A 17,990-nucleotide genomic window follows, 5' to 3' on the forward strand; every position below is an offset into this window, starting at 1 on the left:
GTCCTCTGGTCCTGGACTCCCCCACTATAGGAAACATCCTCTCCACATCCACTCTATCTGTGTCCTCTCGTCCTAGATCCCCCACTATAGGAAACATCCTCTCCACATCCACACCATCTGTGTCCTCTGGTCCTAAACTCCCCCATGATAGGAAACATCCTTTCCACATCCACTCTATCTGTGTCCTCTGGTCCTAGACTCCCCCACTACAGGAAACATCCTCTCCACATCCACACTATCTGTGTCCTCTGGTCCTAATCTCCCCCACAACAGGAAACATCCCCTCCACATCCACTCTATCTGTGTCCTCTGGTCCTAGACACCCCCACTATAGGAAACATGCACTCCACATCCACACTATTTGTGTCCTCTGATACTAGACTCCCCCACTACAGGAAACATCCTCTCCACATCCACTCTATCTGTGTCCTCTGGTCCTAGACTCCCCCACTATAGGAAACATCCTCTCCACATCCACTCTATTTGTGTCCTCTGATACTAGACTCCCCCACTACAGGATACATCCTCTCCACATCCACACTGTGTCCTCTGGTGCTGGACTCCCTGACTATAGGAAACATCCTCTCCACATCCACTCTATCTGTGTCCTCTGGTCCTAGACTCCCCAACTATAGGAAACATGTTCTCTTCTCCACATCCACTCTATCTGTGTCCTCTGGTACTAGACTGCCCCACTATCAGAAATATCCTCTCCACATCCACTCTATCCGTGTCCTCTGGTCATGGAATCCCTGACTATTGGAAACATCCTCTCCACATCCACTCTATCTGTGTCCTCTGGTCGTAGACTCGCCCACTATAGGAAACATCCTCTCTGCATCTACTCTACCTGTGTCCTCTGGTCCGAGACTCCCCCACTATAGGAAACATCCTCTCCACATCCACCTTATCTGTGTCCTCTGGTCCTAGACTCCACCACTATCAGAAACAACCTCTCCACATCCACTCTATCTGTGTCCTCTGGTCCTAGACTCGCCCACTATATGACACATCCTCTCCACATCCACTCTATCTGTGTCCTCTGGTCCTAAACTCCCCCACAGTAGGAAACATCCTCTCCTCATCCACATTGCCTGTGTCCTCTGGTCACAGACTCCCTGACTATAGGAAACATCCTCTCCACACCCACTCTATCTGTGTCCTCTGGTCCTTGACTCCCCCACTATAGGAAACATCCTCTCCACACCCACTCTATCTGTGTCCTCTGGTCCTAGACTCCCCCACTATCGGAAACAACCTCTCCACATCCACACCATCTGTGTCCTCTGGTCCTAGACTCCCCCACTATAGGAAACATCCTCTCCACATCCACATTATCTGTGTCCTCTGGTCACAGACTCCCTGACTATAGGAAACATACTCTCCACACCCACTCTATCAGTGTCCTCTGGTCCTAGACTCCCCCGCTACAGTAAACATCCTCTCCACATCCACTCTATCTGTGTCCTCTGGTTCTGGACTCCCCCACTACAGGAAACATCCTCTCCACATCCACTCTATCTGTGTCCTCTGGTCCTAGACTCCCCCGCTACAGTAAACATCCTCTCCACATCCACTCTATCTGTGTCCTCTGGTCCTAGATCCCCCACTACAGGAAACATCCTCTCCACATCCACTCTATCTGTGTCCTCTGGTCCTAAACTCCCCCCACGATAGGAAACATCCTCTCCACATCCACTCTATCTGTGTCCTCTGGTCCTAGATCCCCCACTACAGGAAACATCCTCTCCACATCCACTCTATCTGTGTCCTCTGGTCCTAGACTCCCCCACTATCAGAAACATCCTCTCCACATCCACCCTATCTGTGTCCACTGGTCCTAGACTCCCCCATGATAGGAAACATCCTCTCCATATCCACTCTATCTGTGTCCTCTGGTCCTAGACTCCCCTGCTACAGTAAACATCCTCTCCACATCCACCCTATCTGTGTCCTCTGTTCCTAGACTCCCCTGCTATAAGAAACATCCTCTCCACATCCAGTCTATCTGTGTCCTCTGGTCCTAGACTCCCCCACTTTCGGAAACATCCTCTCCACATCCACTCTATCTGTGTCCTCTGGTCCTAGACTCCCCCACCATAGGAAACATCCTCTCTGCATCCACTCTACCTGTGTCCTCTGGTCCTAGACTCCCCCACTATAGGAAACATCCTCTCCACATCCACCTTATCTGTGTCCTCTGGTCCTAGACTCCCCCACTATCAGAAACATCATCTCCACATCCACTCTATCTGTGTCCTCTGGTCCTAGACTCCCCCACTATATGAAACATCGTCTACGTAGCCACTCTATCTGTGTCCTCTGGTCCTAGACTCCCCCACTCTAGGAAACATCCTCTCCACATCCACTCTATCTGTGTCCTCTGGTCCTAGATCCTCCACTACAGGTAACATCCTCTTCACATCCACTCTATCTGTGTCCTCTGGTCCTAAACTCCCCCAGTATAGGAAATATCCTCTCCACATCCACTCTATCTGTGTCCTCTGGTCCTAGACTCCCCCACTATCAGAAACATCCTCTCCACATCCAAACCATCTGTGTCCTCTGGTCCTAGACTCTTCCATGATAGGAAACATCCTGTCCATATCCACTCTATCTGTGTCTACTGGTCCGAGACTCCTCCACTACTGGAAACATCCTCTTCACATCCACTCTATCTGTGTGCTCTGGTCCTAGACTCCCCCACTACAGGAAACATCCTCTCCACATCCACTCTGTCTGTGTGCTCTGGTCCTAGACTCCCCCACTACAGGAAACATCGTCTCCACATCCACTCTATCTGTGTGCTCTGGTCCTAGACTCCCTCACTATAGGAAACATCATCTCCACATTCACTCTGTCTGTGTGCTCTGGTCCTGGACTCCCCCACTATAGGAAACATCCTCTCCACATCCACTCTATCTGTGTCCTCTGGTCCTAGACTCCCCCACTATAGGAAACATCCTCTCCACATCCACTCTATTTGTGTCCTCTGATACTAGACTCCCCCACTACAGGATACATCCTCTCCACATCCACACTGTGTCCTCTGGTGCTGGACTCCCTGACTATAGGAAACATCCTCTCCACATCCACTCTATCTGTGTCCTCTGGTCCTAGACTCCCCAACTATAGGAAACATGTTCTCTTCTCCACATCCACTCTATCTGTGTCCTCTGGTACTAGACTGCCCCACTATCAGAAATATCCTCTCCACATCCACTCTATCCGTGTCCTCTGGTCATGGAATCCCTGACTATTGGAAACATCCTCTCCACATCCACTCTATCTGTGTCCTCTGGTCGTAGACTCGCCCACTATAGGAAACATCCTCTCTGCATCTACTCTACCTGTGTCCTCTGGTCCGAGACTCCCCCACTATAGGAAACATCCTCTCCACATCCACCTTATCTGTGTCCTCTGGTCCTAGACTCCACCACTATCAGAAACAACCTCTCCACATCCACTCTATCTGTGTCCTCTGGTCCTAGACTCGCCCACTATATGACACATCCTCTCCACATCCACTCTATCTGTGTCCTCTGGTCCTAAACTCCCCCACAGTAGGAAACATCCTCTCCTCATCCACATTGCCTGTGTCCTCTGGTCACAGACTCCCTGACTATAGGAAACATCCTCTCCACACCCACTCTATCTGTGTCCTCTGGTCCTTGACTCCCCCACTATAGGAAACATCCTCTCCACACCCACTCTATCTGTGTCCTCTGGTCCTAGACTCCCCCACTATCGGAAACAACCTCTCCACATCCACACCATCTGTGTCCTCTGGTCCTAGACTCCCCCACTATAGGAAACATCCTCTCCACATCCACATTATCTGTGTCCTCTGGTCACAGACACCCTGACTATAGGAAACATACTCTCCACACCCACTCTATCAGTGTCCTCTGGTCCTAGACTCCCCCGCTACAGTAAACATCCTCTCCACATCCACTCTATCTGTGTCCTCTGGTTCTGGACTCCCCCACTACAGGAAACATCCTCTCCACATCCACTCTATCTGTGTCCTCTGGTCCTAGACTCCCCCGCTACAGTAAACATCCTCTCCACATCCACTCTATCTGTGTCCTCTGGTCCTAGATCCCCCACTACAGGAAACATCCTCTCCACATCCACTCTATCTGTGTCCTCTGGTCCTAAACTCCCCCCACGATAGGAAACATCCTCTCCACATCCACTCTATCTGTGTCCTCTGGTCCTAGATCCCCCACTACAGGAAACATCCTCTCCACATCCACTCTATCTGTGTCCTCTGGTCCTAGACTCCCTCACTATCAGAAACATCCTCTCCACATCCACCCTATCTGTGTCCACTGGTCCTAGACTCCCCCATGATAGGAAACATCCTCTCCATATCCACTCTATCTGTGTCCTCTGGTCCTAGACTCCCCTGCTACAGTAAACATCCTCTCCACATCCACCCTATCTGTGTCCTCTGTTCCTAGACTCCCCTGCTATAAGAAACATCCTCTCCACATCCAGTCTATCTGTGTCCTCTGGTCCTAGACTCCCCCACTTTCGGAAACATCCTCTCCACATCCACTCTATCTGTGTCCTCTGGTCCTAGACTCCCCCACCATAGGAAACATCCTCTCTGCATCCACTCTACCTGTGTCCTCTGGTCCTAGACTCCCCCACTATAGGAAACATCCTCTCCACATCCACCTTATCTGTGTCCTCTGGTCCTAGACTCCCCCACTATCAGAAACATCATCTCCACATCCACTCTATCTGTGTCCTCTGGTCCTAGACTCCCCCACTATATGAAACATCGTCTACGTAGCCACTCTATCTGTGTCCTCTGGTCCTAGATCCTCCACTACAGGTAACATCCTCTTCACATCCACTCTATCTGTGTCCACTGGTCCTAAACTCCCCCAGTATAGGAAATATCCTCTCCACATCCACTCTATCTGTGTCCTCTGGTCCTAGACTCCCCCACTATCAGAAACATCCTCTCCACATCCAAACCATCTGTGTCCTCTGGTCCTAGACTCTTCCATGATAGGAAACATCCTGTCCACATCCAATCTATCTGTGTCCTCTGGTCCTAGAATCCCCCACTACAGGAAACATCCTCTCCACATCCACACTATCTGTGTCCTCTGGTCCTAGAATCCCCCACTACAGGAAACATCCTCTCCACATCCACACTGTGTCCTATGGTGCTGGACTCCCTGACTATAGGAAACATCCTCTCCACATCCACTCTATCTGTGTCCTCTGGTCCTAGATCCCCCACTACAGGAAACATCTTCTCCACATCCACTCTACCTGTGTCCTCTGGTCCTAGACTCCCCCACTATAGGAAACATCCTCTCCACATCCACACTGTGTCCTCTGGTCCTAGACTCCCCCACTATAGGAAACATCCTCTCCACATCCACTCTATTTGTGTCCTCTGGTCCTGGACTCCCCCACTATAGGAAACATCCTCTCCACATCCACTCTATCTGTGTCCTCTCGTCCTAGATCCCCCACTATAGGAAACATCCTCTCCACATCCACACCATCTGTGTCCTCTGGTCCTAAACTCCCCCATGATAGGAAACATCCTTTCCACATCCACTCTATCTGTGTCCTCTGGTCCTAGACTCCCCCATTACAGGAAACATCCTCTCCACATCCACACTATCTGTGTCCTCTGGTCCTAATCTCCCCCACTACAGGAAACATCCCCTCCACATCCACTCTATCTGTGTCCTCTGGTCCTAGACACCCCCACTATAGGAAACATGCACTCCACATCCACACTATTTGTGTCCTCTGATACTAGACTCCCCCACTACAGGAAACATCCTCTCCACATCCACTCTATCTGTGTCCTCTGGTCCTAGACTCCCCCACTATAGGAAACATCCTCTCCACATCCACTCTATTTGTGTCCTCTGATACTAGACTCCCCAACTATAGGAAACATGTTCTCTTCTCCACATCCACTCTATCTGTGTCCTCTGGTACTAGACTGCCCCACTATCAGAAATATCCTCTCCACATCCACTCTATCCGTGTCCTCTGGTCATGGAATCCCTGACTATTGGAAACATCCTCTCCACATCCACTCTATCTGTGTCCTCTGGTCGTAGCCTCGCCCACTATAGGAAACATCCTCTCTGCATCTACTCTACCTGTGTCCTCTGGTCCGAGACTCCCCCACTATAGGAAACATCCTCTCCACATCCACCTTATCTGTGTCCTCTGGTCCTAGACTCCACCACTATCAGAAACAACCTCTCCACATCCACTCTATCTGTGTCCTCTGGTCCTAGACTCGCCCACTATATGACACATCCTCTCCACATCCACTCTATCTGTGTCCTCTGGTCCTAAACTCCCCCACAGTAGGAAACATCCTCTCCTCATCCACATTACCTGTGTCCTCTGGTCACAGACTCCCTGACTATAGGAAACATCCTCTCCACACCCACTCTATCTGTGTCCTCTGGTCCTTGACTCCCCCACTATAGGAAACATCCTCTCCACACCCACTCTATCTGTGTCCTCTGGTCCTAGACTCCCCCACTATCGGAAACATCCTCTCCACATCCACACCATCTGTGTCCTCTGGTCCTAGACTCCCCCACTATAGGAAACATCCTCTCCACATCCACATTATCTGTGTCCTCTGGTCACAGACTCCCTGACTATAGGAAACATACTCTCCACACCCACTCTATCAGTGTCCTCTGGTCCTAGACTCCCCCGCTACAGTAAACATCCTCTCCACATCCACTCTATCTGTGTCCTCTGGTTCTGGACTCCCCCACTACAGGAAACATCCTCTCCACATCCACTCTATCTGTGTCCTCTGGTCCTAGACTCCCCCGCTACAGTAAACATCCTCTCCACATCCACTCTATCTGTGTCCTCTGGTCCTAGATCCCCCACTACAGGAAACATCCTCTCCACATCCACTCTATCTGTGTCCTCTGGTCCTAAACTCCCCCCACGATAGGAAACATCCTCTCCACATCCACTCTATCTGTGTCCTCTGGTCCTAGATCCCCCACTACAGGAAACATCCTCTCCACATCCACTCTATCTGTGTCCTCTGGTCCTAGACTCCCCCACTATCAGAAACATCCTCTCCACATCCACCCTATCTGTGTCCACTGGTCCTAGACTCCCCCATGATAGGAAACATCCTCTCCATATCCACTCTATCTGTGTCCTCTGGTCCTAGACTCCCCTGCTACAGTAAACATCCTCTCCACATCCACCCTATCTGTGTCCTCTGTTCCTAGACTCCCCTGCTATAAGAAACATCCTCTCCACATCCAGTCTATCTGTGTCCTCTGGTCCTAGACTCCCCCATGAAAGGAAACATCCTCTCCATATCCACTCTATCTGTGTCCTCTGGTCCTAGACTCCCCTGCTACAGTAAACATCCTCTCCACATCCACTCTATCTGTGTCCTCTGGTCCTAGACTCCCCCACCATAGGAAACATCCTCTCTGCATCCACTCTACCTGTGTCCTCTGGTCCTAGACTCCCCCACTATAGGAAACATCCTCTCCACATCCACCTTATCTGTGTCCTCTGGTCCTAGACTCCCCCACTATCAGAAACATCATCTCCACATCCACTCTATCTGTGTCCTCTGGTCCTAGACTCCCCCACTATATGAAACATCGTCTACGTAGCCACTCTATCTGTGTCCTCTGGTCCTAGACTCCACCACTCTAGGAAACATCCTCTCCACATCCACTCTATCTGTGTCCTCTGGTCCTAGATCCTCCACTACAGGTAACATCCTCTTCACATCCACTCTATCTGTGTCCTCTGGTCCTAAACTCCCCCAGTATAGGAAATATCCTCTCCACATCCACTCTATCTGTGTCCTCTGGTCCTAGACTCCCCCACTATCAGAAACATCCTCTCCACATCCAAACCATCTGTGTCCTCTGGTCCTAGACTCTTTCATGATAGGAAACATCCTGTCCATATCCACTCTATCTGTGTCCACTGGTCCCAGACTCCTCCACTACTGGAAACATCCTCTTCACATCCACTCTATCTGTGTGCTCTGGTCCTAGACTCCCCCACTACAGGAAACATCCTCTCCACATCCACTCTGTCTGTGTGCTCTGGTCCTAGACTCCCCCACTACAGGAAACATCCTCTCCACATCCACTCTATCTGTGTGCTCTGGTCCTAGACTCCCTCACTATAGGAAACATCATCTCCACATTCACTCTGTCTGTGTGCTCTGGTCCTGGACTCCCCCACTATAGGAAACATCCTCTCCACATTCACTCTGTCTGTGTGCTCTGGTCCTAGACTCCCCCACTATCAGAAACATCCTCTCCACATCCACTCTATATGTGTCCTCTGGTCCTAGACTCCCCCACTATATGAAACATCCTCTACGTAGCCACTCTATCTGTGTCCTCTGGTCCTAGACTCCCCCACTATAGGAAACATCCTCTCCACATCCACTCTATCTGTGTCCTCTGGTTCTAGATCCTCCACTACAGGTAACATCCTCTTCACATCCACTCTATCTGTGTCCTCTGGTCCTAGACTCTTCAATGATAGGAAACATCTTGTCCATATCCACTCTATCTGTGTCCACTGGTCCTAGACACCCCCACTGTAGGAAACATCCTCTCCGCATCCACACTGCGTCCTCTGGTCCTAGACTCCCTGACTATAGGAAACATCCTCTCCACATCCACTCTATCTGTGTCCTCTGGTCTTAGACTCCCCCACTACAGGAAACATCCTCTCCACATCCACTCTATCTGTGTCCTCTGGTCCTAGATTCCCCCACTATAGGAAACATCCTCTCCACATCCACTCTGTCTGTGTCCTCTGGTCCTAGACTCCCCCACTACAGGATACATCCTCTCCACATCCACACTGTGTCCTCTGGTGCTGGACTCCCTGACTATAGGAAACATCCTCTCCACATCCACTCTATCTGTGTCCTCTGGTCCTAGACTCCCCAACTATAGGAAACATGTTCTCTTCTCCACATCCACTCTATCTGTGTCCTCTGGTACTAGACTGCCCCACTATCAGAAATATCCTCTCCACATCCACTCTATCCGTGTCCTCTGGTCATGGAATCCCTGACTATTGGAAACATCCTCTCCACATCCACTCTATCTGTGTCCTCTGGTCGTAGCCTCGCCCACTATAGGAAACATCCTCTCTGCATCTACTCTACCTGTGTCCTCTGGTCCGAGACTCCCCCACTATAGGAAACATCCTCTCCACATCCACCTTATCTGTGTCCTCTGGTCCTAGACTCCACCACTATCAGAAACAACCTCTCCACATCCACTCTATCTGTGTCCTCTGGTCCTAGACTCGCCCACTATATGACACATCCTCTCCACATCCACTCTATCTGTGTCCTCTGGTCCTAAACTCCCCCACAGTAGGAAACATCCTCTCCTCATCCACATTACCTGTGTCCTCTGGTCACAGACTCCCTGACTATAGGAAACATCCTCTCCACACCCACTCTATCTGTGTCCTCTGGTCCTTGACTCCCCCACTATAGGAAACATCCTCTCCACACCCACTCTATCTGTGTCCTCTGGTCCTAGACTCCCCCACTATCGGAAACATCCTCTCCACATCCACACCATCTGTGTCCTCTGGTCCTAGACTCCCCCACTATAGGAAACATCCTCTCCACATCCACATTATCTGTGTCCTCTGGTCACAGACTCCCTGACTATAGGAAACATACTCTCCACACCCACTCTATCAGTGTCCTCTGGTCCTAGACTCCCCCGCTACAGTAAACATCCTCTCCACATCCACTCTATCTGTGTCCTCTGGTTCTGGACTCCCCCACTACAGGAAACATCCTCTCCACATCCACTCTATCTGTGTCCTCTGGTCCTAGACTCCCCCGCTACAGTAAACATCCTCTCCACATCCACTCTATCTGTGTCCTCTGGTCCTAGATCCCCCACTACAGGAAACATCCTCTCCACATCCACTCTATCTGTGTCCTCTGGTCCTAAACTCCCCCCACGATAGGAAACATCCTCTCCACATCCACTCTATCTGTGTCCTCTGGTCCTAGATCCCCCACTACAGGAAACATCCTCTCCACATCCACTCTATCTGTGTCCTCTGGTCCTAGACTCCCCCACTATCAGAAACATCCTCTCCACATCCACCCTATCTGTGTCCACTGGTCCTAGACTCCCCCATGATAGGAAACATCCTCTCCATATCCACTCTATCTGTGTCCTCTGGTCCTAGACTCCCCTGCTACAGTAAACATCCTCTCCACATCCACCCTATCTGTGTCCTCTGTTCCTAGACTCCCCTGCTATAAGAAACATCCTCTCCACATCCAGTCTATCTGTGTCCTCTGGTCCTAGACTCCCCCACTTTCGGAAACATCCTCTCCACATCCACTCTATCTGCGTCCTCTGGTCCTAGACTCCCCCACCAGAGGAAACATCCTCTCTGCATCCACTCTACCTGTGTCCTCTGGTCCTAGACTCCCCCACTATAGGAAACATCCTCTCCACATCCACCTTATCTGTGTCCTCTGGTCCTAGACTCCCCCACTATCAGAAACATCATCTCCACATCCACTCTATCTGTGTCCTCTGGTCCTAGACTCCCCCACTATATGAAACATCGTCTACGTAGCCACTCTATCTGTGTCCTCTGGTCCTAGACTCCCCCACTCTAGGAAACATCCTCTCCACATCCACTCTATCTGTGTCCTCTGGTCCTAGATCCTCCACTACAGGTAACATCCTCTTCACATCCACTCTATCTGTGTCCTCTGGTCCTAAACTCCCCCAGTATAGGAAATATCCTCTCCACATCCACTCTATCTGTGTCCTCTGGTCCTAGACTCCCCCACTATCAGAAACATCCTCTCCACATCCAAACCATCTGTGTCCTCTGGTCCTAGACTCTTCCATGATAGGAAACATCCTGTCCAAATCCACTCTATCTGTGTCCACTGGTCCCAGACTCCTCCACTACTGGAAACATCCTCTTCACATCCACTCTATCTGTGTGCTCTGGTCCTAGACTCCCCCACTACAGGAAACATCCTCTCCACATCCACTCTGTCTGTGTGCTCTGGTCCTAGACTCCCCCACTACAGGAAACATCCTCTCCACATCCACTCTATCTGTGTGCTCTGGTCCTAGACTCCCTCACTATAGGAAACATCATCTCCACATTCACTCTGTCTGTGTGCTCTGGTCCTGGACTCCCCCACTATAGGAAACATCCTCTCCACATTCACTCTGTCTGTGTGCTCTGGTCCTAGACTCCCCCACTATCAGAAACATCCTCTCCACATCCACTCTATCTGTGTCCTCTGGTCCTAGACTCCCCCACTATATGAAACATCCTCTACGTAGCCACTCTATCTGTGTCCTCTGGTCCTAGACTCCCCCACTATAGGAAACATCCTCTCCACATCCACTCTATCTGTGTCCTCTGGTTCTAGATCCTCCACTACAGGTAACATCCTCTTCACATCCACTCTATCTGTGTCCTCTGGTCCTAGACTCTTCAATGATAGGAAACATCTTGTCCATATCCACTCTATCTGTGTCCACTGGTCCTAGACACCCCCACTGTAGGAAACATCCTCTCCGCATCCACACTGCGTCCTCTGGTCCTAGACTCCCTGACTATAGGAAACATCCTCTCCACATCCACTCTATCTGTGTCCTCTGGTCTTAGACTCCCCCACTACAGGAAACATCCTCTCCACATCCACTCTATCTGTGTCCTCTGGTCCTAGATTCCCCCACTATAGGAAACATCCTCTCCACATCCACTCTGTCTGTGTCCTCTGGTCCTAGACTCCCCCGCTACAGGATACATCCTCTCCACATCCGCTCTATCTGTGTCCTCTGGTCCTAGACTCCCCCGCTACAGGAAACATCCTCTCCACACACACTCTATCTGTGTCCTCTGGTCTTAGACTCCCCCACTACAGGAAACATTCTCTCCACACACACTCTATCTGTGTCCTCTGTTCCTAGACTCCCCTGCTATAGGAAACATCCTTTCCACATGCAGTCTATCTGTGTCCTCTGGTCCTAGACTCCCACACTTTAGGAAACATCCTCTCCACATCCACTCTATCTGTGTCCTCTGGTCCTAGATTCCCCGCTATAGGGAACATCCTCTCCACATCCTCTCTATCTGTGTCCTCTGGTCCTAGATTCCCCCACTACAGGAAACATCTTCTCCACATCCACTCTATTTGTGTCCTCTGGTCCTAGACTCCCCCACTATCGGAAACATCCTCTCCACATCCACTCTATCTGTGTCCTCTGGTTCTAGACTCCCCCACTATAGGAACCATCCTCTCCACGTCCACTCTATCTGTGTCCTCTGGTCCTAGACTCCCCCACTATAGGAATCATCCTCTCCACATCCACTTTATCTGTGTCCTCTGGTCCTAGACTCCCCTACTATAGGAAACATCCTCTCCACATCCACCCTATCTGTGTCCTCTCGTCCTAGACTCCCCCACTATAGGAAACATCCTCTCCTCATCCACTCTATCTGTGTCCTCCGGTCCTAGACTCCCCCACTACAGGATACATCCTCTCCTCATCCACTCTGATCAAGTGTCAGGTGTTGCTCTTGGCAGGTGAAATGTAATGAGACAGCGTGCAGACAGTAATGGGGCTGTGTGCACTGGTGAACAGAGGAATCCAAGCCCACAGCTCCCTGAAAGTGGCAGCACAAGTAGACAGTGTTGTTGAGAAGGTGTACCCCACACTGGGCTAGATGGGTCAGGCCATTGAGAAAAAAAGTCAGAAGGTCACGTTTGCATTTGTGTCAATGTTGGTCAGAATGTTACGGGTGAGTGGCTGGTCGCCCCATTACAGGAAGGGTGCCGGGGATTTGGAGAGGGGCAGAGGAGGTTCAACAGGATGCTGACTGTGTTACAGGACATGTGTTATCACGAGAGGCCGGACAAACTTGTGTTGTTTTCTCTGGAGTGGTGGAGGCTGAGGGGAGATCTGATAGAGGTTTATAAGATTATGAGAGGCACAGATAGAGAGAAGCAGTTTGTTTTTAATCAGGAGAGAAATGTCATATAGTATTTGACATTTAACATGCTGGGAAAAAGACTGACTGTCTATCCTATTTGTGCCTCTAATAATCTTATTACATTTTATCAGGTCTCTCCTCGGCTTCTGCTGTTCCAGAGAAAACGACCTCAGTTTGTCCAACGTCTACTAATAGCTCACCCTGATGACTGGGAATTCCCTGGCACAAAATACTCTGAACATAGAAAATAGGACAGTATAGCATGAGAGCAGGCCATTCGTTCCAAAATGTCTGTGCTGACCATGATGCCGAATTAAACTAAATCCCTTCTCCCTGCACATGGTCCATCTCCCTCCATTCCCAGCACATGGTCCATCTCCCATCATTCCCTGCACATGATCCATCTCCCTCCATTTCCTGCACATGATCCATCTCCCTCCATTCCCGGCACATGGTCCATCTCCCATCATTCTCTGCACATGGTCCATCCCCCTCCATTCCCTGCACATGGTCCATCTCCCATCATTCTCTGCACATGGTCCATCCCCCTCCATTCCCTGCACATGGTCCATCTCCCATCATTCCCTGAACATGGTCCATATCCCATTATTCCCTGCACATGGTCCAATTCCCTCCATTCCCTGCACATGAATGTGTCTGTCTAACAGTCTCTTAAATGCTTCTATCGTATCTGTCTCCACCCCCACCCCTGGCAGAACAGTCCACACACCCACCACTCTCCCCCTACGCATCTCCTATGAACTTTCCCCTCTCACCTTCAATGCCTGCAGTTCTGGGTTAGGGCTTGGGTTCTCTCCCCGTCATTATCTACAAAATTCCATCCATCCATCACTGACGACCCTCACTATCTGTAACAACACTCAGTGTTTTCAGAACAGATCTTCCCCTCTGCCATCTGATTTCTGAATGGACAGTGAACCCATGAACACGATTTCACTATTTTAGAAACATAGAAAATACATTGTGCCGAATGTATCCCTACCTTAGAACTACCTAGGGTTACACATAGCCCTCTATTTTTCTAAGCTCCATGTACCTGTCCAGGTGTCTCTTAAAAAACCCTATCGTATCCACCTCCACCACCATCACTGGCAGCCCATTCCATGTACTCACCACTCTCTGAATAAAAAACCTACCCTCTCTTTTCCTCTCTTTTTGCACAAGTTATTTATCTTTGGTAACTTACAGTAATGTTAATCGTTTGCAATGTGTGGCTGTCACAAAATGACAAGATTCATGTCATATGTCAATGATAATAAACCTGATTCTAATTCTGAAACTGCTGTGAACAAGATTTAAATATATGTAGAACAGAACACCACACTACAAGGCCCTTCGGCCCACAATGTTGTGCTGACCCTTTAACCTACTCCGAGATGAATTTAACTCTTTCCTCCCACATAACCCTCCATTTTTCTAACATCCAAGTGCCTAGCTACAAGTCTTTTAATGACCCTAATGTATCGGCATCTATCTCCACACCTGGCAGGGTGTTCCACACACCCACCGCTCTATGTGTAAAAAAAACCTACCTCTAACATCCCCCCTCTACTTTCTTCCAATCCCCTTAAAATCAAGACCCTCGTATTAGCCATTTCTGTCATGGAAAAAGTAGCTCCAGCTGTTCACTCGATCGATGCCTTTTATTATCCTGTACACCTCTATCAAGTGTCCTCTCATCCTCCTTCACTCTAAAGAGAAAAGCCCGAGCTCACTCAACCTTCCCTCATAAGACATGCTCTCTAATCCAGGCGGCATCCTGATAAATCTCCTCTGCACCCTCTCAAAAGCTTCCACATCCTTCCTATAATGAAGAAGCCAGAACTACACTCAATACCACAATATTGAGGTGAAGCGTTTTGGATGAAATATCCCAATGAAGTGTCTCTGCCCAAAATATCATCTGTGTATAGATGCTGCCTGACCTGCTGAGTTCCGCCAGTATTTGTGTGTGTTGCTCTGAATTTCCAGCACCTGCAGGATCTCTTGTTTGTCTGCCGTTGGCAGGAGTTTAACGTAACAGACGGACACAAGAGAACATGAGCAGGAGGAGGCCAGGCTGCCCAACACCGATCTCACCAAGGCTGGTCTACACCGCCCCATTTCCCTACACCCCCCCCCCCCAATAAATTCAAATATTTACCCACCTCCTCATTAAACTGAACCTCTGAACGATCGTTCTCCTCTACGCTTGGGGGAGACAGTGAACAGCTAGTCTCCAACACCCTCGAGAGGGGTCAGTGAGACACTAGTCTACAACACCCTCAGGGGGGTCAGTGAGACACTAGTCTCCAACACCCTCGGGGCGGGGGCTGTGAATTCCAGTTCCCCTCCCGCAGCGCGAACATTCTCGTCCTCTGTTGACCGGACCCTCAGCACTTAACTGAGTCCCAGCGGGAGCATCTCAGCTTCTCCTGGGATCTCGGCCTCACCGGAGCCACCGATTCACACCCCAGACAGCACAGTCCGACACCAGATCGCACCCAACGAGGAGTGGTCTGATGACCTCTCGTCCCGGCATGACACCCCCAACGCCCAGTGGGTGCCGCCTGAGCTCCTCGCAGCCCACTGGGTGCCCATCGCGTCCACTTTGACCCCCTCATGATCTCACAGGATACCATCTGCGGGACAACCCGCCTGGTACAGCCTGGGAGCCTCCCAACCATCCCAGATACAGTCTGACAACTGGCCCTCCCTCAACCAGACCCCACTCCTCCCAAACCCCCAACCCCCCCCCCAAACCGGTGCTCCTCCCTACCTTCTCCGCACACCTTCCCCCGGTAGCCTGTTCCGGTACAGTCGCAGACGGCCTGCCCGCCCCGCGCCGAGCAGGAGCCACCGTTGAGGCAGGGGTTGTGCCGGGCGCAGACGAGCTCGTCCTCGCCGCGGATGCCCTGGCTGCTGATCAGCAGAGGGGGCGCCTCGCCCAGCTTGAGGTTGGCCAGCAGCCCGTGGTACGGGGGCTCGTACTTGGCGGTGCTGGAGGTGAGGGCGGACAGCCGGACGTCGGGCGGGATGCCCCCCACGAAGAGGTCGCTGGCCACCGTCATGTCCTGGCGCTTGGAGCGGACGGCGGCGGCCTGAGAGTGGCCATCCACCATCAGCCGGGTCTCCCGGTTGTTGCGCGTCAGCACCACCATGTGCCAGCGGTCGTCGTCCACCCGGGCCTGGCTGACCAGCTCGGCCGGCTCCGCGCAGAAGATGGTGAAGCGGAGCCGCAGGTGCCCGCCGGCCACCATCAGCTCCAGGAAGTCGCAGTAGCCTCCGTCGTCCACGTACAGCAGCAGGGCCCGGCTGATGTTGGTGCGCAGGCTGAAACTCAGCTGCCCGTTCGAGCCCGCCTCTTCCCACCGGCCGTAGCGTGCCCACTGGCCGGCCGAGCCCCCGAACTCCAGCGCCCAGCCCGGGCCCGCGAGGCACGCCAGCACCAAGAGCAGTGGCAGCGGGGCACAGTGTCTCGGCCCAAGGGAGGGCGACATCTTCGCCGCGGTCTCTCTGTGCCGGCTCCCTTCCTCCACCATCAACGCTGGCCTCTCTGCCCCTCCTTCCTTCCTTCGTTCGATCTCTTTCTTCGTTAATTCCTTCCCTCCTTCCTTCTGAACACCAAACACACGTTTCTCCTCCGCCGTCAACACCAGACTCTCTCTTGCCCCCGTCCGCAGTTCGTTCCGTCCTTCCCTTATTCGTCCGTTCCTCTCTTTCTTCGTCCACTCATTCCTTCTCACTGCAGGACAATCCGTGCTTCCCTCCTCCCGCTCCCTTCCGTCCTGTTCTTGTTCCTTCTTTCTCACCGTTGAGCTCCCCGAGACGACGCTGTTTGCCTCTCCTCCCCTCCAGGGAGATCCAACTGGGGAAAAAGAGCCACTCCCCTCTTCTCTCTCTCACCCCCCTCCCCCCAGACTCGCAACGACTCTCAGTCACGTCTCGCCATCCTTGACCGGGCTTCCAAAAGATTCCCGCCGAACAGCATCTGATCCCAATGGAAGTAGGTGGGGTCCTCTCGTTGGTCTCCGGAACGGGACGGTGCTGGTGCGTGGGGCTGGGGGTGTGGCGTGGCTCAGCTCACTGATGGGGCCACCATGGCTTCCAACTTCAGAATTCCAGCGCTGGTGGACGGGGAGGGGGCTGAGAGCCCAGAGAGAGATGCAGAGGGAGGGATAGGGAGAGTCAGGCAGGCGGGAGAAGCACGACAGGTCACGCCTCGCTCTTCTGGGCTGCTGAAACCATGGTGGTCAGTGGCCTTCCTCCTCGCCAAGCTGGGCAGCGGCACCAACCTGCCAGAGACAACACAGAACCAGTAAACATCTTCTCTCACTGCGAGGGGATTGAAACTGGTTAAAAACTTTTTTTAGACAGAGAACCACTTAAAAATTTTAAGGCATTTCATAGAACAATACAGCACATGATGTGTGGTGTGTGGTGTGGTGTCCATTCCGGGTCAGCTCCCTCACCTTTGGTCCCTACCAGACACCCAGTTCTCACCTGTGGATACAAATATCTGTTTGCATGTGACAGCGGCCTCAGCCCCCGTACCCGCTTCGACAGGTGGGATAAACCGGGGGAGGGTAGCTGACGGGCCTCACACCCCAGTGAGATGGGGACACGCCTGTCCTGGCGTGTGAAGTCCGCTCCGGCGGACTGGGCGGGTGAGATTCCCAGTGAGATCCAGCGGCCGGGAAGACGGTTCCGTAACGCTCCGCGGAGAGGGAAGGGCTGGACCAGGCACAGACAATGTCATGGTCATCCACTGCCCAAGGAAGACCCCAGTTTGTGATGCTTGTTCGTACCACTGGACCCGGACGTCCAACATCGGAGAGAGTGGAAATGTCCCAGTGCGATGGCGTTTCCACTTTACAGACTCTCCCACACAGGAACAGGTCTCCTACTATCATCAGACATGACAAACACCCACAGGAGAGTAGCAGGCCTGTCAG

General features: G+C 51.7%; 1 protein-coding gene across 24 annotated transcripts in view; it reads right to left on the reverse strand.

Annotated features, from left to right (window-relative positions):
• The window catches only part of LOC140717693 (neurexin-2-like), a 1,248,008-nt gene that overhangs the window by 1,153,640 nt on the left and 76,378 nt on the right, over window positions 1-17,990 (reverse strand). For all 24 annotated transcript variants that reach the window (XM_073031362.1, XM_073031351.1, XM_073031361.1 and 21 more), the window contains exon 2: window positions 15,815-17,330. In XM_073031362.1, coding sequence (XP_072887463.1) covers window positions 15,815-16,577 — 763 coding nt within the window. In that variant the 5' untranslated portion in view covers window positions 16,578-17,330. The remainder of the gene's footprint in view (window positions 1-15,814; window positions 17,331-17,990) is intronic.

Source organism: Hemitrygon akajei, chromosome 28, assembly GCF_048418815.1.
Source record: "Hemitrygon akajei chromosome 28, sHemAka1.3, whole genome shotgun sequence".
In the NCBI taxonomy this organism is placed as follows: domain Eukaryota; kingdom Metazoa; phylum Chordata; class Chondrichthyes; order Myliobatiformes; family Dasyatidae; genus Hemitrygon; species Hemitrygon akajei.